The 22,500-nt window shown below is 42.9% G+C and overlaps 1 protein-coding gene across 3 annotated transcripts in view; it reads left to right on the forward strand.

Annotated features, from left to right (window-relative positions):
* Positions 1-16,428, forward strand: part of arhgef1a (Rho guanine nucleotide exchange factor (GEF) 1a) — a 70,521-nt gene extending 54,093 nt beyond the window's left edge. Inside the window, exons 19-29 of one of the 3 annotated variants that reach the window (XM_063185232.1) lie at positions 1,014-1,090; positions 2,753-2,928; positions 4,026-4,093; positions 4,465-4,653; positions 6,194-6,298; positions 7,018-7,067; positions 8,017-8,058; positions 8,365-8,415; positions 9,299-9,631; positions 10,652-10,841; positions 13,791-16,428. In XM_063185232.1, coding sequence (XP_063041302.1) covers positions 1,014-1,090; positions 2,753-2,928; positions 4,026-4,093; positions 4,465-4,653; positions 6,194-6,298; positions 7,018-7,067; positions 8,017-8,058; positions 8,365-8,415; positions 9,299-9,631; positions 10,652-10,841; positions 13,791-13,855 — 1,346 coding nt within the window. In that variant the 3' untranslated portion in view covers positions 13,856-16,428. The remainder of the gene's footprint in view (positions 1-1,013; positions 1,091-2,752; positions 2,929-4,025; positions 4,094-4,464; positions 4,654-6,193; positions 6,299-7,017; positions 7,068-8,016; positions 8,059-8,364; positions 8,416-9,298; positions 9,632-10,651; positions 10,842-13,790) is intronic. The other 2 variants (XM_063185231.1, XM_063185233.1) reach the window with 2 other exon arrangements.
* Positions 16,429-22,500: the final 6,072 nt, after the last annotated feature.

Here is a 22,500-nt window from a genome sequence, read left to right on the forward strand (position 1 = left end):
CTCTGACTCAGAAATTTGGACGTCAAGCCAGCTCAAAAACAGCTGCTTACTAACCTCCCCATTCGCAACTATACTCATGAACGGTCATCCGGGTACTTTGCTCTTAAATTTGCGTTACGCCCCTTTATGGGTGAAAACAAACCGAATGTCTCATTGACTTACATGCTACATTGGCTAGCCTAAATGAATACATTCCATGCTTCAGCCACGGCTGTTTGGCTATATTATTTGAACAACCGGCAACGCAACACGTTTTCGGCATGTTGCGCGTGAACAACGCTTGTCTACAGGTCCTTATTTTTCCTTTATTAAACCCCAATAACACCAATTGACTTGCATTGCCTGTTTTCCCCCACAAATGGGCGTAACGCACATGGAAAACGTCAAGCCGTTCATGAGTATGGGCTGGGTATACATACACCCTTCAATTAATGATCATTCAATTATCCAATGACAAACATTTTACAAGATTGGTCCACACCATTCTAGACCTACAACAATCACTACAGCTACATTGCCGTTTCAAATAAACAGTGATCATTACAAAAACACACTTAAACAAAACTGCCAGTTTACAATGAACAACGAAACAAAACAAAAACACAGTTGCCCATACGACATTTACACATACAAGACAATATCACAGTGCACATTGCAATAATCCCCGCTCAGTCACGTTCCCCATTCCCAAAGTCAAAGTTGGAACCGCCACTGCGGTGAGCTCTTCCGCGTAGCTTAATGACAAACAGGTGAAACGAGAGTCTTTGCGCGCTGTCGGCCGCCAGCATTGGATATGCAATTACTTCGGGGTTGCGTGCGTGTCCGTGTGCGCGCACGTGCGCGCCAGGTGAGCGTGTGCGCGCTTCTTCCAGTGCGCTTCAAGTTCAAATTCATTGCGCAACCAAAGAATGTTCTCAGTTTTTAAAATTGTGAAACTGGGAGAAGGGGAGGGCAAATCTCACCTTATCACATTATGACATATTACTTCTTTTGTTTTGGCTACTCGTTTGCAGATGTGCAAGTTTTACTGATGACAGATATCCTGGTGTTCTTACAAGAAAAAGATCAGCGATACATCTTCCCCTGTCTGGTATGTACACACACACAAACACACACACACACATCTGCATAAGTGTACACACACAATACCGTCCTATCTGACTATGTGCTTGGCTTCATATCATAAAAATCTTGATCTTACAGTATCACAGCTAAATCAATGCCATACGTAAACAGTTCATTTCTTAGTCTCTTTAAAGAGACAGCTAAAGCAATGTCTCTCACACTTGGATGGCATTTGATGAAAATGAATTCGTAACAAATATGGCTTTGTGTATTCAGTGTAAGACAAAGAGGCATGCTACCTACAGCACAGTAACAGAAGCACTGGGTACCTCTAGAATGGCACTTTGAATGGTGTTAAGTGGTTCATGTTGTAGCTGTGTGAACATCCAAGGCTATTTTTTCAGGACCAATAAATGATTCAGTAACACTTTACTTGATGTCATATGCATGACATGACAGTGTCATGACACAGTCATGGAAGTGTCATGAAAAGGTGAATGAAAAGTTTATATTGTTTGGGCTGTCTTTACCATTACCAAAAGCCACTAATGACAACAGCCATAAAATGTTCATGACATTGACATGATGTTAATAACACGTCCATGACTGCGTCACCACACTGTTAATGACACTGTCATGTCACACATATGACACCGGCGTCAAGTAAAGTGTTACCAATGATTCTTGAATCTCTTGAAACCTTCATTCCAGGCCGTGCCGTGTCCATCCGGTAGGGCACTCGACTGCCCTGCGGCTGACCCGGGTTCGATTCCCGGTCCGGGTCCTTTGTCGACCCCTTCCCGTCTCTCTTCCCATTCGCTTCCTGTCTACCTCTTGTACTGCCCTGTCCATATTAAAGACTAAAAGACAAAAAAAATCTTAAAAAAAGAAACCATCATTCCAAAAAGTAAAATCAAAGTCACAAGGACGGGGTCCTTTTACTGCTGCAATGGCAGTAGACTTTTAGCTGCATTATAGAGTTTATTTATGAAACACTGTCCTAGCACGTACCCTCTGCACCGTGGACAGCTTGTCATGAATATTTCTACATAATTATTTATTGCTGCATCAAGAAAATGTAATGGGATGCATAATAATATAATGATATTCTGGTTATTAAGCTGTAATGGGGGTTGTTATTCAGTGTGTATCTGAACTTGCGATCTTGCTGGTGACAGTTTAGACTGAGCCAAGTTACAGATGCATGTTGTGTATCTATAGGTTTTATCCAAAGCGATTTACAACAGAGGACATAAAAAAGCAGCATGCAAATGTGTACTGGGCGCAGTGAACAAACAAAGAATTAGGGATGCAATAATGATTACAGTAACTTAAATAATCCTCCCACCAATTTACATTCTTTGCATTCAAAAATTTGACAGCCACTGTTTCATAAGGTGCAATAATGTAGGTTCTCATACCAAGACATTACAAAATTGTAACGTCTATGCAATTTTGAATTACTACCTAGATTGATGTTATCTCATAATCCTCTCTGTTAACGGTTTAATACAAATGCATTTCCTTGTTGAAATTGTTTCGGGGCCAGGATATAACTCCCCTGGTAGCGTATGGGTGTGGCTCATTAAAAGAAGCGAATGACAAAGATGCCTGAGAGAGTCAATAATACTCATCTCCCTTCTTCCCTCCCTCCCATCTTCCTACATATCGACCAATCCCGTTTCAGGACAAGCCAGCCGTCGTCTCCCTGCAGAATCTCCTGGTGCGAGACATAGCCAATCAGGAGCGAGGATTCTTCCTCATCAGCAGCGAGTCCAGCCCCCCGGAGATGTATGAGCTGCACGCCGCCTCCAAGGACGACCGCAACACCTGGATACGATCCATACACCAGGCCGTGCAGAGGTAGAATAGCAACACATACGCACATAATATAGCATACACAAAGACATAATAGTAGACATAAACACATAATACCAGTCAACACCTGGATACGATCCATGCACCAGGCCGTGAAGAGGTAGGACAGACATACACATATACTGTACTGCAGCCTAATAACACACGATACTATAACAATAGTCTGATAATCATCGACTTTCTAATATCTTCGAGACTTGGTTTGACCAAGAGCATAACAATGAACATTTCCCAAACGGCATGGTTGACCCGCCTTCCTTGGTTTACTACTGGTTGTTTGCTTCTCGACAACGTGGGAGGAGTTCCAGATTTTTCCGGAGCTCAGACATGATATTTGTTTTGCTCCTGGCCTGACTAGAAGCCACGCTGACTACTATAACAACACAGAACACATGCATAGAACACAATTGCAGTAAACCCCTGGATATGCTCCACATAGACATAGATATACACATACCATTACCATGCACATTAAATGGAATGTTTTTTAATTGATCAAATTTTCACATGTACTAAACATGTGCTGCAGTGCATTCCAGTATATTGTGACGTGCTGTATTCAGTCCACCCTCTCACTTCATTAACTGATTGCAATCAAACTTAATGGAGCAGTGATTTCAGGGGCACAGGTACTACGCCTGCTGTGTAAACATACCTGCCATTGGGTCAATGTGACTCAACCTACTCTTACCGCCCTCAGACGCATAAACGCAGGCACACACACACGTGCACACGCGCGCACGCACACACACACTCTTAGCACACACCCCTCGGGTTCATTACACGCATCATTGATAGCACACTTTACCCCTGGGACACACCTGTCCTTAGGTGCACCACCACACAAAAGTTTGTGTGTGTTTGTGTGTGTGTGTGTGTGTGTGTGTCTGTGTGTCTGTGTGTCTGTGTTTGTGTGTTTGTGTGTGTATGTGTGTGTTGGGTCTACATCTCTGTGTCTACTTTCTCTTCCTTGCCTCTGTATGTGTTGTGTGTCTGTGTCTGTGATTGTGTAACACATGTACATTGACTGGCACTCCCCCACCTGTACATGGCCTGACCTGTACATTGCTATCTCTCCCTAGGTGTCCGTCCAGACAGGAGTTTCCTCTCATCGAGACAGAAGATAAGGCTTTACTGCGCAGACTCAAAGGTAACCAGCTGCTCTGATAGGAATGAAGTTTGAGTCGCACAAAGCCACATTTCCACATTACTCCCCCTGTTGGCACAACTTGTTCATTCTGTAAAAATACGAAAACATTATCCCAACTTAGAAACAATTTTAAAATAGCATTTTTTCATATCTCTCTCTCTGTCTCTCTCTGTCTCTCTCTGTCTCTCTCTCTCTCTCTCTCTCTCTCTCTCTCTCTCTCTCTCTCTCTCTGTCTCTCTCTGTCTCTCTCTGTCTCTCTCTCTGTCTCTCTCTGTCTCTCTCTCTCTGTCTCTCTCTGTCTCTCTCTCTCTCTCTCTCTCTCTCTCTCTCTCTCTCTGTCTCTCTCTCTCCCCCTCTCTCTCTCTCTCCAGCGGACATCCAGCAGAAGGACCGTGAGGTGCGTGAGCTGCTTCAGGAGCGGGTGACCTTGTTCTCGGACTTCGTGGAGGTCACGGGGGGCTATGAGGTCATGCTGCCGCCCAACTCCAGGAACCTCTTCAGGGCCGACACGCCACAGGCCCCCCGCGCAGAGGGGCTGCTCACGGATGCCATCGGAGAAGGTATAGTATATGCATGTTATCAAATGTGCCATTCCATCAGTGGAACACTGTAATAGCAAAGAGGGTAAATTAGAAGAAGATACAACAGGCTCGTTCTTTTCCGGGATCCTTGTGATGTCAGGTGAACGCCCCTTTTGGAGACCTTCGGTTAGGAGACCTTTGGAGTCTTACGATTGAGAATCAGTGGAGTCCCCTTGGTCCCCCGCTGTAGATGGCAGTAGCGCACATCTTGTGCAAGCCACCACCAAACATCACAAAAAGAGAATAAGTATAGGGGACAATGCCCCCTTAGGAGACCGAACTTAGGCAAATTCTTTTGCATTGAGTGGGCAGAATTTGAATCCTCTTTCTTTAATCTACCATCTTTGGTAAAAGTAATTGAAAAGACACTATCACGGCATAACACAGAGCATTTTTGGTAATACACTATAACCTTCACCCCCGGCGTCTCTCGGCTATGGCGTTTTACAGCACGTGTTCTACGCGACTCCGTCCACCACTCAAAGAACTTCACCTGCTCGTTCGGCTTCTTTCCCCAAACCGAACTTGCTGCCACGTTAGGAAGCTCGGGATTTTCCTATCCCCATTTCCACTGCTGCCCCCGACGTGGGTTTTCATAACTTTTACACCTACAGCTCCATATCGACATGGACATTTCTCTTCCACTGAAGTTTACTTGTGTTGTCTTGTTGAGTCTTTGTATGTCTTTATTTTGTGTTAAATGGTTTTGTAAAGCGTCTTTGGGTATTTTGAAAAGCGCTATATAAAAAATAAAGTATTATTATTATTATTATTATTAATGCCACTTTGGTAGCAGCATATTTTTAATAGGGCTCATGTCTTAACAGTTTAAAGAAACATGACACAGGAGATGTCAGCCCAACCTGGCTTATGCCCCAACCTGCCCCATCTCTCTCCCACTAGTTTCCTGTCTCCGGCTGCAGAAAATAAAATTTGCATGCTATAGCAATACAGAAGATTTTAAAAGATTAATGTTTTATTGAGTCAGTATTACGGTACTTCATTTTAACCTTGCACTACAAATGGACAGTATGAAGGTGTACAGTATGTATAGTATTGAAAATCCACAATACATTTATGCAGGAGATTTTTTTAAAGATCTTAATATAAGCCTCCCACATGCTTTTCATTGTTACTGAATAATTACTGTGCTGATGGACTTCTAGGAACATGGCCATCGGTGAGCATATAGAACTAGAAGTTTACAAAATACTGATGCAGCATATGCAGGGAAAAGTGCATCATATATTATTATTTTAATTATTTAGCTATTATGAAATTGAAAATACACAATATAGTGGTGACACAGAGGATACCGTTATTGCTTTAGCCTTGAAAGAATCCTCCCACACGCTTTGGATTACAGTTGAGTCATTACTGTGTTTTGACCCTGACAGCTGACAGGCTGTTCACTGAAGCCATTGCCATGGCTACATTCTGTATGGGGGTTATGTCTGTACGTATAGATATGTTGTATGTGAATGTCATATCTGAAGTTATGTGTTTGTGTGCTGTGTAGTGGACAAGTTGTCTGAGTTGCTGCTGCAGTCCAGTGTGGAGGTGTCTGTGCCCTGCAGCCCCAATGGTCACCACAGCCATAGCCACACAGGGGGACTGCTCATCAGTAAGTATATGGCACTCACTACCGTCTCTTTGGGTGTGTACATGATTTTGACTTATTTCAGATGTGCTATATAAAATAGCAAATAACAACCTCTAAGTCAACATTTGTTCACATCTAAAAATTAGTGTGAAGAAATAAAGCGTATTAAATGAATGTATACTGTGTATAGCGGTGTCAACAATAATCGATTTGGCAATGCATCGCAATGCGGGGCAGGATAATTCAATAATCAAATCAAGAAATGCCATAATCGGTACAGCATATTCCTGAAGTTTCAATTACTGCCATGGGCATATCCAAAGTAAATGAACTTTAAATTAATTTAAATCTTTTCAAATCACTTAAAACTACAGGACTGATACACACAACAGCCAATAAAATGTTGTTCAGCATCTAACTGCTTGTATTGGATCATGGCTGATGAAAACTGCTTTCAGTAGAAATGTAATGCATCGTAGAATCGGACTGAATCAATTCAAATCAAATCGTTACCTTGTGGATCGTAATCAAATCGAATGGTAAGGGCAGTGCTTACTGTGTGTGTGTGTCTGCATGCTGTGTGCGTGCATTCTGTGACCTGTAGCCTTGTTCTAACAGTTTCTAACAGTGGTCCAACAGTTCTAACTCGAATGTCTCTTCTTTTTGTTGCATGTCTCTTCTTTGTGTGTGTATTGTGTGTGATTATTACATTATGCATATCTCTCCTTTTCCTCCACCAGATGGACAAGAGGTGCTCTTTAACGGTGCCCCAGAATCCCCGGCTGCTCATGTGAGTCACACACACACACGTGCGCGCGCGCGCACACACACACACACACACACACACACACACACACACACACACACACACACACACACACACACACACACACACACACACACACACACACACACACACACACACACACACACACACACACACACACACACACACACACACACAGGGAAAGTGGCAAAATGTACCCTCTGTGAAATGTACAATACACACACCCACACATTCACACACGCACGCACACACCGTGAAACACACAAAATAACTCAAACAGTTTTTAGCCATTAATGTAAAAGAGCCACACAATTAATATCATTAATATGTACCTAATATAAAGCCTGTAGTTATCAATTTAATCTGCTGGCTGCGTTTTTGTTTTGATGTGCTGTATTTGTCTTGACCTGGGTAATTGTTGTGGACCGGAGTGAGATGATTGCTCCTGGTGTTTGTGGCATCATCCTCCTCGTCGTGCACTCAGAGCATCCACCCACACGGTCACGTTGTCATGGTGATGGGCTCAGCACCTTGCTGGCTCGCATCCTGACGGGCCTCTGGAATTAGTCACTTAAACAGTCACCTTCAACTTACACAAGTGCGTCAGTGGCAGAGAGAGAGAGAGAGCTGAGAGAGACAGAGTGTGTGTGTGTGTGTGTGTGTGTGTGTGTGTGTGTGTGTGTGTGCGCGCGCGCGTGTGCGTGCATGTATAGTATGTGTGTGGTTGTGTGTATGGCTTCTGTTTTCTGCTGTCTCATAGTTGCACAAGCCTGTTAGTTCCCAAGCCGTGTTAAAGATGCCACTAATGGTCTTAAATTGTGTGTGTGTGTGTGTGTGTGTGTGTCTGTCTGTCTGTCTGTCTTTCTCTCTCTCTCTCTCTCTCTCTCTCTCTCTCTCTCTCTCTCTCTCTCTCTCTCTCTCTCTCTCTCTCTCTCTCTCTCTCTCTCTGTAGGACCGCAATGGCAATCAGATGGGAGACAGGAATTCTGGTCAGGTAAATAAAGTCTTACTTACAATCTCATAGCTTGTGTATTTTCATTGTACACATGCCTAACACTAACGATAACCACTATGGAACATTGTGTTGGATTTTGTTGGATGTTGGATATCTTCTCCGTCTTGTCAAAATAAAGGTGCAAACAAAAACAAAAAAATGTATTCAGTAACAAAATTGTTAGTGTTGCCTTGTGTGTGATCAAAGTCTGGTGTGTGTGTGTGTGTGTGTGTGTGCGTGTGCGTGTGCGTGTGTGTGTGTCTGTGTGTGTGTGTGTCTGTGTGTGCGTGTGTGTGTGTGGTGCAGGAAGTGTCTCAGAGGCTGGTGAATCTGACTACGCTGCTTCACGCTCTTCAGGTCAGTCTGCATCCCATAATAAGCAGCCTGTCTCCCATGGAGACCAGAACTCTGCATGTTTATAGAGCTTGAAAGTCCCGCCCCTTAGTTCCGCATTTCACGGGACCTAAGCTGACCATCTAACAACATGGTAGCGAGTAAATATATTCTGATCTCAGTCATTACATGCGCTGGGCTACAAATATGCTGTTTAAGAGGCTAGATAAAGATTATTCATGCAGAAGTATCAATGTTTTGTTCCGAGGCCGTCTGCATGAAAAATGTGAAGAAACACAGCTTTCTAAGAAGTTTAGGGGTTCGTACGAAAAATTAAACAAAAATATCAGAAACAACATATGTGGAGCTCGTGGCACAACTCGAAGGGGATCGAAATATCCCAAATACCATTGGATTACATGCTACGATTTTCGGCTAAAAACGCTGTTGAGGTCCCATGAAATCGGGGGAAGTGACGTCACTTTCAAGCTCTATGGGCTAATTTCCACTCTGTTGGTAGTGTCAAGGGGGTTCAGGAGATTAGGTGAGTCACAGAAAAGAAAGTACAAACTTTTTTTAAATGGTACGTCAGGGGTGTTGAATGAGATATTTGGGACAGTTGGATGTCCCAACCTTTTAGATTCAATGCATGCTACAGCACAGATCTGTTAAAAATATGTGTATGATGTACTGTGTGTATATAATGGACATGCTCTCAAGGTAGTATTCTTGTGAGGGAGGTGGACATTTTGAGTTTGAGTGTTCAGTCCTACATGATCCTACTCTAATTCCTCTGCATTTCCTCTGAATATTTTCTATGAAAATGTTTAAAGTATAGAAAATAGAAAAAGGACACACTTACTTACTCTACTGTTCGATCAACCCCCTCCCCACTCCCCACCCGCAGGCTGCAGTCATCAAGCAGGATTCTATTCTGGAGTTCTACGTGCGTGAGAGTTCCGTGGCCTCTGAAGGTTCCGCTGCTGCTGGCAGTGGCGTACGTGTGGTGCGCTCGCTGTCCCGTGACGGGGTGTCGGAGATGGGGGGCGTTGGGGAGCTGACGCTGCTTCAGAGGCAGCACAGCCTGCTGCAGGAGGAGCTGGTCAGGCTGCGGGGGGCAGATGGGAAACTCAAAGACTGTGAGAAGCACCGCGCACAGCTGGAGAAGCAGCTCAAGGAGCTCAAGAGCACCGCCCCGGGGGGCACCGGTGGAACTACAGCGGCGCATCAGCAGCAACAGGTGAGAGGACGAAGATCTGTCTGTATGTATGTGTCCATTTATGGGATCATCATAATGGGTTCTTTTGCATAAATCGTTACCAACACCAATGCCATTCTCTTTAAAGGTAGAGTATGTATTTTTTTGTTGTTGTTTACTTCCAGAATTTATGCTGCCCATTGACAAATGGTATCTTTTCACGGTTATTTTCACCGCCTTCTAAGGGTGAATCCCATTAAACCCCTTAGCCCTACGCCGATCCCCTTTGCCTCCGTTTTGCGCGCCAACGTGTAGGTGTAGTGGCATCCCGATTCACGTTCAGACAGATCGGTAGGGGTTTGGCGAAGGGCTTTCATGCCCTCCGCGCAGAGATTTTCCAACACCTCACTCCACGGACAGAGGGCTTCGACAGATTTCCCTGAATGCATTGCGATTGCATTTAAAAATGGGCGGCAAACCACGGCATCCACAACAGCACACGAGATTAAGTATTTTCGCCGCAATTGTCGGTTTTAAAGTGGTAATAATTATTCCATTGTACTAAGTTTAACATTGTCCTAATGTGTGATGGCCCTTTTCTCCGTGAAACGCACATCAAAAAAATGGCTATTCACGTCAACCTAATGCATGGAATTAGTGACAGCTGTGAGTGTCATTCCGTGATTGTTGAAGGGACATCCAATCCATAGCGGTTGCGTTTCAAGCCCTACACCTTGCGGCTTTGTTTGAAAGCATGAGGGGCAAGAGGAAGGCAAAGAGGTATGGGTGGAGAAGTGTTCATTATGAAAAAATGTCACTTTTCATACATGAAAAAGGTGAATCTTCTCCATGTCTACCTTTGAATTTCAGGTCAAACCAGTACATTTAAGTTGAGCACTTTGTAAATATTCTTAAAAAAAAATCAAATTTGGGAATGGGCAGCATAGTTGCAACGAGCAGCATAGTTGCAGCAACACCTATTCTGGCCACAATCCTACATACTTTACCTTTATATTTTACATTTTAATGCTGACCTTTGACCTGTGATCTTTTTTCGACCAGTGTCCTGTGCACAGGGAGAGCGAAACAGACCCAATCACAGACCCCCAGCTGCCCAGCCAGGAGTCCATGGACCAATCAGACGGCCTGCAGGGCTGCAGCGACGTTGACATCATCTCCGATGACGACGACGATGACATTGTTGGGGACGACGAAGACGTGAAGTTGTCACCGCGGTCAGAGAGTCCACGAGGTATTTTTAAAGAGAGTGACGTGGGAGCGCTGCCTTAGGTCTCGAACAATTGCGCAGTGCAGGTGCTCTTCAAGGGGAAAGGGCATCTTGAACATCAAAATAAAGGAGGGACGGAGGCAACTCTGCTATGAAGTCCTTTGTTTTATTCATGCCACATGCACCGATGCACACACTGCCTTGGGACCATATAATCATAATTCATCATTTATTTTGAAATCTTCGAGGTATGTGAGGCCATTGAGGCTCCCAAGGTGTTTGAAGTTTAGAGGAAGTTGTAACCTTCAGGGTATGGTTTTAACTGAAAATTGTAAAAAGTCAGAGAATGTGCGCACATCAGTAGCACAGTTGCTGGACCAAGCAGAAGATAACTGAAAGGAAGGGATAAAGATCTGCAACACTGTTTCAAAACAACGTTTGTTTGGGAGCATAGGACAGTGTTGAGGCTCTTTATCTTTTCCTTATGGTTTTAAATGATACATTATTGATTGAACCAATAAATGAATAAAGTGCATGAAAAAGGCAATCAGTGGAGAAGTAGTAGGCAGTAATATGTCAGCAACATGCCTTCATGAAAGAAGCCCATCAAATCTCATAGCATTCAAAATAGCTCACAATCAATTTGTCTATGCCTTAAAGCATTGATTCTGGATGCTGCGTAGCGCAACATTGACCCAGGTGTATGAAGCTGCATGTGCGCAGCATTCAGGCTCATAAGAGTAGATTTTTTTAAATTAAAAATGTTGGTATGTTAGATCTGAATGAACACATTCTAATGCAAGTCGTATGACTAAATGTAACCCATTGTAAGCCAAAATACATTTTCTTGACAGCAAAGGTTTCTGTTGCCTCACACAGACAACAGAAAGCAGTGAGTCTAACCTACCATGGTTCATTGGATTTTATGATAAAACACGAGTGTAGAGCAATAATAATGCAATGCTTTTATTATTAGGTAAGGTGAGCTTTTGTTCTGGCTTAGCAGAGCCAGAGAGGCTTTGGTGTTGTTCCACAGAGCGTCTGTGTAGTGTGGAGATGTGCTGAAACTCCATCTAGGCTCTCCATCTCCACACTGCTAATGCCTGCCTGCTGCCTGCCTGCCTGCCTGCCTGCCCACTCATACGCTTATGCAACGCATTAATCGATGTGGTCAGGAGAGAGGGAATGAAGCACACAGACTCTCTCTCTCTCTCTCACACACACACACACACACACACACACACACACACACACACACACACACACACACACACACACACACACACACACACACACACACACACGGGCACCAACGCGCAGTCCCTCAAGTGTGTGGGCAAAGCGCACACACACACAAGCACACACACACACGCACTCACACCCAAACACATATACATACACATCCAAATACACATAGTTAAATAGTTTATACACACTTTCTCTGTCTCCGCCTCTGTCGTCCTCTCTCTCTCTCTGTCTCTCTCTCTCTCTCTCTCTCTCGCACACGTGCACGCTCTCTCTCTCTCTCTCTCTTCTTTCTTGCTATTTCACACATGTACCGTACACTCAACACACACACACAGCAAGCACACACACACACACACACACACACACACACACACACACACACACACACACACACACACACACACACACACACACACACACACACACACACACACACACACACACACACACACACACACACACACAGCGACAGACACATCATCATCATTATCATCATCAAACTGCAGCAACTCTTTCCCACATATTTAGCGAGCTACTGTACGCCTCACCTCATCCGTGATACTCCTGCATTATTATTCGCCTCTATCTTTTGTCTCCCTCGAATCCCTCGCCCGGTCTTTGCAGGCTTGCGTGGGTAGTGGGTACTTGGGTCAATGCAGCAAGGTGCAATTTAACACTTGGAGTGAAAGACCAGCACCATGGGTGTGGAATTTGACGCTCCAGGTGTAGTTGAATTGACACTGTGAAAGTAACTGTGTGTAGGTGGGCTAGGTTTTTCAGGCCCTGCTCAGCTCCCTTGTTTTGTCAGGGAGGTAATGAGGTATAAAAGCGTCCCTGACACCAGGACCCTGGATATAGACAGGGCTGATGACACTGCTCTGAGGGGAGGTTTAACTCCGGAGGTGCTTGACTTTGAGCCAGGGGCGTCAAAGTAGGGGGTTGGGATGGGGGGGTTGGACTGAGTCACCAGGGTCCCACGGATGAGGGGGGGGGGGGGGGGGGGGGCACAGGGATTGTTTGTTTTTACATATTGATATCATATAAAGGGGGTAGCAGTTTGTGCATAGGGCCCAGAATGTGGTGCTACGCCCCTGCTTTGTACCATCAGGTTATGCCGGCCTTTTCCCTCCTTACTGTCACCCTGAACTTGCTATTTATGCCATGATAGCCTATCAGTAGCAGTGCATACAATACAGTGCATACACGAATGGAGCTTTTTCTTGAGAAACAAGATCTAGAATAAGACTTTTTTGTTTGTTTGACAGTCCTTTAAGTTAGTCATTAAGGATTCCCTAACATTTACAATAAGCCAGAAAAAGAAACATGACCACCTAAGCTTTCAACTATTTCCCAAACAGCATGTGTTATAGCTGAAAGTTTCATTGAAATAACATTTAAGATTCCCTTATTTAATTATTTGATCTCTGACATATTATGTTAATTCTATCTGATGATTATATTAATTGTGATGTATCTGTCACATGCATATGGTTATGTATTATGCAATGAAAGCTTTAGTGAAATGATGATACTTGATTGCTTACCATGAATTATACATTTGATTGTGTGTGTGTGTGTGTGCGTGCGTGTGTGCGCGTGCGTTTGTCTGTGTGTGTGGGTGTGTGTGTATGCGTGTGTGTGAGCGCGGGTGCATTTGTGCATGAATGTCAGAGAGTGAGTGTGATTGCTCACATTATTAAAAGAGCCTCTCTTGATGTCTTCTAGATCTACAGGACATTCCAGAAGAGGAGACTCCAGAGCCTCGAGAACTGGAAGTGTCTCACTGCTAATGGAACATTCTTGAACATTCCGGAACAGCCCAGAGAAACAGACTGGAGAATCCCCAAAAATAAGACGATGACGATGTTCCTTGGGGCTCTAAAGAGAAGCGTTTTATCCACTTTATTATCCAGTATATTGATTCTGTGATGATCTTCCTACCGTAGTTTAATCTATTTTACGCTCTAGTGTATGATCAGTGGCAATATGTTAAAAAAAAAACGCTTTTATGGACCTTCTACTTTTGATATTTTGCATCATGTACTGTATGGCTGCAGTGCAAACATTCATGGACTAATGACTGACTAAAGGACAAACCAAAGCTGAATGTGTGCCAGTGATGATGGACTTTCTGAGGATGGATTTCCACGACAGCCATTTTGTGATATGGAATATCAGGCCTGATGGCCGCCGGAAGTGCATTGTGTGGTGCTTTTGTGGACGGAATACTGGAGAAGAGCATCATTTCATGAACATTTCATCTGCCTTTCCTCCTCTTTGTTAACTTTGGATTATTTGTAGTGCTTTAAAGACTGTAACGATATGGAATAGAGTTACGGTCCTGCTGAATACATTGATCCGGGTAGGTTTGGATGTTTTTTTCTTTCTTTTGATGTTGCACGAAGATATTGTACTGTAAATACATTTCAGTAGATTGCTTCATGCTGTAGTATGTATAAGTGTGCAAGCGTGCACACGTACACACACACACACACACACACACACACACACACACACACACACACACACACACACACACACACACACACACACACACACACACACACACACACACACACACACACACACACACTTCCTTACATTTCTGATCAGCTCTTAATTTCTGAAGTAATGCCAATAAGTGATATAAATCTGGGAGATGCTATTGTTTTAGAAGTTGATTGTTGACTTTTATTTATTTATTATTATACCTACAACATTTCAGTTAGTAGAAAATCTCCCGCAATCTTGTCCACAACAAATTCTCTACATGGGAGGTAAGCCATAAATGAACTGGGGAGTTACAATACAGTGACTGAAGAAGTAGGGGCCAAAGGCAATAGATTAGAACTTGTATAGCTGCGGGTTGTAATGTTGATACTGTACATTTACACCAAAAGCTGCCAAAAGTAGAGTTAGAATGGTAAAACAAAATGGTTCACAACATTTCATCTGGTTTATTACCAGTGGTGGAACAATTGCACACAGGGCCACGGAGGGGAGACTGATAGGGCCCCCTATACAATCTACCAAGGTCGCAATAGGGCCCCTACCACCAATATAGATGGACCCTGGGCGCCAGGCCAGATGTCCTGGTTGCTCACTCTATAGCTCCACCCTTGTACATTAGTGTAATATAAACAATTCTACACTTCTTGAGTTGTTGTTGTGTAGTGTCTAGTTGTAGTACACATAGAAATTTAACTTTAGTATGACGTTCAGCTGCCTTCAACTGGCTTTTGATAGTCAGTACTGATTACAATGCTGCTGCTTACTGCTCTCACCTCATCTGGTAACCAAAAGACTTTCATCATCCTCCTGTCCTCAGTAGCTCTTGGTGTGAACATACAGTTGAACAACAGGTGAAATATACAGGTGTCAGGTAGGGCTATTCCCAACTGATCAGGGAAAACATTCATTTTTAAAATAGTTTTGTGAAGAAAAAAAAACTATAAGTCTTTAAGTGCAGTTCGTGAAAAGCAGTTCGTAGAAAACAAATCTATAAGTGCTGTTTGTGAAGATGCAAGAGTGTGAGTAAAAAGATGTTTTACAGATGGAAAAATATACTCTGATCAGTCAACGACTGGCCTGCACACATTAATCAATGCTGGTGACTTAGGACATGAATCGAGTTCCTTTACTATAAGCGAACTCTTTTCGCAATCTTTAAATTTGTTTTTGTTTGTTTTCTTTCCTTTGTTTTGCTAAATATTTCTGATATGAATAGACTTGATGCTTGTGCCATATTTATATCTCTGAGTCTGTGCCACTTTTTAAGCGTGTGAGCCCAACCAACCACCGGAAGCCTTGTCCTTTCTTCTTGTCCCTCTTCCTTCTTGTTCTTCTTACTTGCCTCTTCCATGTGATTTGAATGACTGCTCTGTGACTAATAATGATTATACAATTTTAATGTCTGCTTTGTACGATTGCAGGAATATATTAAGGTTCAGCTGTCATTCAGGAATGATTAAAGAATTTTAAGCCTTGCTGCGATGACTCAGTGGAATGGATGGGGGTGTACTGTTTGTGTCGTGAAATGGCTCTCCTTTCTATTCTAAGGCTCTTGTCTGTGCTATGGTTTGCTTTGCCAGCCCCGGCTGTCCTGTCAGCCACAACTTAATACACAGGCAGGATTGCTATTCTGTGCTGAAAGGACTATATCAGGCTGCGCTACTCATCGTATTATTTACCACTGTTGAAAGCCCACAGCAGTTGCCATAATAGCACAATACAGACTACGGTGCATACAGACTTCTTCTTTCTCTCCCTTTTGATATTTTAAACTATTGAACCAGCCCACACAGAAGAGGTATAAAACTTGTATAAAAGTTAATAAATAAATAAAATAAATTCATATACTGTATGGACAGCATTTTTTTTATATGACACATACAAGCGTAAAAGTTGACCATTTCTCACGGCGTCTGTTTGTTGGTCCCAAAGCAGCTCTGTGTAGTTTTTCACATGAGACTGCATGTAACAAGATAAAGTGGATTAACACAGGACAGTGTACTAACATTGCACATTGTAGAACCCTACAAGTATCTCTTAAAGCGACAGTTTCAGGGGGGAACTTTAAATAAGTATATGAAAAGTTCATCTGCCCTGACAAGTATTACAACAAGATTCAGTACACAGTGCACAGTGCTTGTGTTTGTGCTACTTTTTTGTTTAGATATTCAGTAGGAACAACCATTATGCAAAAATATTCCTTGCAAGCTGTCCATAGTGCAAGGGTACTCAGGAGGACATGGTGTCTTGGGGGTTCGCTATGTGATACTTATACATTTTGGAAATACTAGCAGTGTGGGATGGTGTGTCACAGAGTGTACTGTTATGGAATATTGCAATGGCCCTTTCCTGTCACACATATATGTACTAAAAAGGTTATTAACTTACAAACCCCAACTCCGATGAAGTTGGGACGTTTGGTAAACAGTGAATAAAATCAAAATGCTATCATTTTCAAAACATTCAATCTATTCATTAGATGGAGAATAGTGGAAAGACAACATATTAAGTGTTAAAACCGAGAAAAAATATTGTTTTGGGGGACATATGTACTCATTTCTAATTTGATAAATCCAACACGTCTCAAAAGAGTTGGGACGGGGATCAGTGAAATTTAGTAAACATCCAAATAAGATAAAACAACAAAGAACATAATTTCAAAATGAATTGTACTGACGGACAATATAGGTGTCCAGGTATAAGATCATCACAGAGAGGCTGAGTCACTCAGAATTAAAGATGCAGAGGGAATAATTACCATAGTTATTACATACATTTTTGAATTCCCTTTGATTTACCACGATTGAGTGTATACAAGACATATTTTTGTTAATAAAATCATTGTATAGGTTCATGACATCATGAAATATATATTGGCTCTAGTCTCACTCTAGCACTCCAGGAATTAGAGCTATTGAAAATTGACCATATTAAGAATGCTTAATGCATGCAAATGATACAGGGGTGTAACATTCTCCTAAGCACCTGAGCTCACTTGAAATAGACCCAGAAGACATGGGAAACTGTCCTTTGCTTACAGAAGTCAGCTGAAGTTGTAGAAGTCCATTCTTTTTGACAAAAATAGAGCATTGCACATCCTGTGCTACAGTGAAAATGGACCATCCAACTTGTGTTAGTGCTAACTTCAAAAGTCAGCCTCCATGATGGCATGCGGGTGCAGTAGTGCATTGATTAAGATGTTCTCACTCATCTGTAGAGTTAAATACAGTGCTGAATAGTATAAATGGGTTTTAAACAGCATGAAAAGCCACTCATGCATTATATTTTGAAGGGAGATCTCCGATTACTGCCACATAGTAAGGTCAAATTGCATTCTCTACTATGTTTTAACAGTTTGGCTCCATCATAAGGACCAGCAGGTGATAAAATGGTGGGTTTTTGGTCAAGACCTGTCACACTGTAAGCACTACAGAAAGGAAAACATTGCAAAACATGACAAGGAATACACCCACCATTTAAGCTGGTGAAATCATGTCCAAGATAGGAATTAACACTGTTTTTTTATATAAAATCATCTCATCGGTTAATGTATTTAACTGTTAAGTGTTGTCTTTTGTTTTGTTTTTAGTCTTCCTCGACATTTGCTGCCATTTATTGTCCCCGTCCCAACTCTTTTGAGACGTGTTGGATTTATCACATTAGAAATGAGTACATATGTCCCCCAAAACAATATTTTTTCTCGGTTTTAACACTTAATATGTTGTCTTTTCACTATTCTCCATCTAATGAATAGATTGAATGTTTTGAAAATTATAGCATTTTGATTTTATTCACTGTTTACCAAACGTCCCAACTTCATCGGAGTTGGGGTTTGTATATCTAGAAATCCAGAAATTCACAGTTGTTGAAACTATGAGTTTTGTGATGTTGGCCTATGAAGTGATTCTTTTGAATGGGTCCGAGATGGCATGACATGGTAACCACAGCTCCACAGCTGGGGAGCTGTTCTTTTCTGTTTGTTTTGTCACTTTCACGTGAGTACATAAAAGTGTCTCTGTCTCAGAGTGGAAGGGGTGGTCTTTAGAAGGAGGTGGACAGTCAAAAAAAAAGAACAAAATCAGCTTCTTAAATGCCATCTGAATAAATACAGTATTTTTTTAAAGCTAAATGATCCCATGTTTTGAATGGCTCTTTGAAAGAAGCAAAGCCACTAAGATTCAGATCCCATCAAAGAGCCATATAAGTCCCATCTCTCTCTCCTTTCAGTGACTTTGCTGCCCTCCATGGGTTGTGATGACGTTAAGCAACTTTAGAGGACTAGGCCATCCCTCAGTTTTTCCAATGAGTGACACTTCCAACGCGTAGGAAAGAGCAAAACTAAACTACTCAGCGTTGCTTTAAGTGTAGATACAAAAGTCAGAGCAATTTGCTCATTTACTGTACATCAATGGCTGTACTGGCCTCTGCGGAGAAAACAAAGATAAGTAATAAAGTTTGCCCGCTGTCAGCCAGCACGGAACAAGCACATTCAACATCCCAGTTGCAAATGAGATCCTAGCCTTTGAATTGTATTTTTTTGCAAGATATTGAATAAGAGCTTCAAACATCAATGACGTCGATGCTCGTATCATGGAGCTGGAGGCTACAAGATCAAGACCACGAGGAAGTAGTTTGACTTTAACAGAGTGCAGTATATAGACATGGGCAAAATGGCAGACATGCATATTGAAGGGACAGGTCTGTATGGACAGTATATGCACTGTATATTTCTACTTGTATGTTTTTAGCACTTCATTGTGGACGGTTGGAGGCCCTGCTGTGAGGAGGGCGGAGTGAGAGGGAAGTATCCGTCACCTACTCTGATGCGGAGCCTGGCCTCAGCATACCCAGCACCGCGGCCTAATCCCAGCACAATGTCAGCCAAGAGACAGGTATTAATATCTCCTGAGTGGTGAAGCCGGTATTCACAATCACACACAGACACACACACACACACACACACACAAGCTTGATCATCCGTCTTACACTTCACACAAACACACGCAGACACACACACTAACACACTTCATCACGCTGTCTTACAGTTCTCACACACACACACATGAAATAGACTAGTGTTTCTCGACGGGGGCGCTACAGCCCCTCAGGGGGCATTGAGAAGTCCTAGGGGGGCGTTGAGAAGGATGAGTGGAGGCGGGGCTTAGTTACCATTGAGGGCATTAGTCTATTATATTTTTCAATACTAAGGGGGGCATTGGCAGGCTTATGATGAGGTCAAGTGGGCTTTGGGAGGCTTATGATGTCAAGGGAGTGTTTGCTTAAAAAAAAGGTTGAGAACCACTGAAATAGGCTAATGAACCCCAATTGCAACTGAGTGCCACCCCTTTTCAACTGCATCCCTCAAAAACGTCCCCCTGGGGGGCTGTAGAGCCCCATTGAGAAACACTACTTTAGGGAGTATGTGGAGTAATGTAATGACAAATGTATAGAATACATTGGGATAGAGGAAGAGATATAGAGCATGAGGTAGGGGTTACACATGGTACGACACGAAGGCTTAGGGGGTACACAAGACAAAAAAGGGCCGTGAAACACTGCAGCCTTTCCAAACAGTCACCGCATCTGCTGCCCATGAAGCCATCTATGGCTCCACATACTCATACACTAATGAGCAAGAACCAAAACTGGATATGTGTACTGTATGAAACAAATACACCTCTAAGTCACACACACACATACACACACACACACACACACACACACACACACACACACACACACACACACACACACACACACACACACACACACACACACACACACACACACACACACACAGACGTTTATCCTCCTGTGTCTAAAAGTGTCTGCCATTACACATGCTTAGACAATGCTGAGTGACTTAAAACCTCAGAGGAGCCCCCTTTATGCCTGCCAGAGCCACAGAGTGGAGTGAACTACCCCACCCACCCCACATGGCTTTATATAGATAGACACTAATTGGTACCGCTTCATCTACTGTAAAGACTGCTTTTGCTGATCTTAATGTTTATGCTTACTGTGTGCGACGAACATTAACACAATAAAATAATGGTTAAAATATAGTATACTTAGGCTTACATTAGGCTTACATTATAGTTTTTGTGTGTCTTGGTGCTATAAAGATGAATGAAATAATAGCCGCAGTTAGCATCACTTTAAAGGTCCAACTTGTAATACTTTCCTTCCTCCTTCTGGATCTCAACAAGAGCAAGAAGTCATGAGGCGTTCTTATATTAGCACCAGTAGAACAGTTCAAACATTCCATTGAAGGGTGACGCCCCATTTTTTTGTATTTACTCCGCCCAAATTCCAGTGAACAAGCTTTTGGCCTTTTTATTCGCCTATTATTAGGACAGGTCAATGAAGCTGGTGACAAGAAATGAGCGAGACAGAGAGACATGGGGAAGGGTTGGCAAATGACCCGGGCTGGAATCGAACCCGGGTCGCCATCGTAGCAGTGCAGTACCCTACCGCTAGAGCCACGGTAGGACCCACCATGACTTTTGTACATCTCTGTTTCACAAGTAGGCTACCACTGGAAATTGATTAAGCAAGTATATGGTTGACAATGACTCCGGTCCTTGGCCAAGGAAGGACTTGTCATTTGACTGCAAGCCATTGTGCTTTTTGTGCTGATAGTCGGCACAGACCAATTTTTTTGGCCCATACCCATATGTTGCCTATTTCCATGAAAGCCTGTTTCTGAAGCTCCATGTGTCCTTTTGTTGTGACATTTGCATCATCTTCTTAATTCACACTAATCAGTTGTCCAAGTTGAATGCTAATGTACTAATGTATGAAAGCATTACCCAGGCTCCGCCCCCGCAGTGACGCAACACCTTCGGCTCAGTTACACACGCTAAGGAAAATTGCTTGTTCAGGTACAATCGGGTTCCCTCTGGAGCGGGAATTCCACCCATTTTGTCGGGAAGCAATCAACTTTGAGCATCACCAACGGTTCTGGGGGTCGTTTCTCGACAGTGCCTTTGCTAACGACTTTAGCCATTTTGTTCGTTCTTAAGACCAACGTTGTAACCAAGGTCTTGAGTTGGTCTTAAGTTGTTCTTAAGTTGTTCTTAAGTTGGTCTTGCGTCTAAAGACCAACTGAAGACCAACTTAAGACCAACTCAAGAGCAACTTACGACCAACTCAAGACCGACTTAAGACGGTTAGCAACGACAAGAATCGAGAAACGACCCCCTGGGTAGAGGCGTGTTTAAAGCAGTGACGTGGTTTAAGCAGAGACGTTCTATTGGGACTAAGAAATGTTTGGTTTAAACTTTGGCTCAGCCTGTTCTGCCCTCTGCCAGTAGCAAACCAAGGGAGGTGGGTCAACCATGCTGTTTGAGAATGTTAGTTGTTATGCTCTTGGTCAGACCAAGTCTCAAAGAGATTGGAAAGTCATGATAATCAGGCTATAATAACATATCAAAAAAGTTCCATCAACGTTCTATGCAACGTTCTATTTAGTTCCATAGAACCAAGAAAAGCGTTCTGTATAAATGCCTATGATCTACAGTAAGTCTCACAGCTGTTGTTAAATTATCATGTCATGGCAAACGGCACTGTACATCGCCAATTAGGCAGCTGATGACACAAGAAGGTTGAAGAAGCTGCTGAAATTGTGTGTAGTTGTCAATGTTCATTGAAAACGCACATTTTGATAGTTAACACTTAAAAATATTACACACGTTCAGCTTTCACAAGAAACCAAGGTATACTCATACAAGTACGCACACACACAAGCCCTCCACTGCCGCCATGTTTACTTACAAATGGATCCTCAGTAGCTATTTCCGTCACTCGCATTTACTGTAGGCCTACTTAATTATGCTCATCAACCACGGTTCGGGCAGCGCCAGTAATAAACACCCTGATCGTTACACCTCACAACAGATTTTGCGACTTACGCGCCGCTACC

The sequence above is a fragment of the Engraulis encrasicolus genome, chromosome 20 (genome assembly GCF_034702125.1).
Source record: "Engraulis encrasicolus isolate BLACKSEA-1 chromosome 20, IST_EnEncr_1.0, whole genome shotgun sequence".
Taxonomy (NCBI): Eukaryota; Metazoa; Chordata; class Actinopteri; order Clupeiformes; family Engraulidae; genus Engraulis; species Engraulis encrasicolus.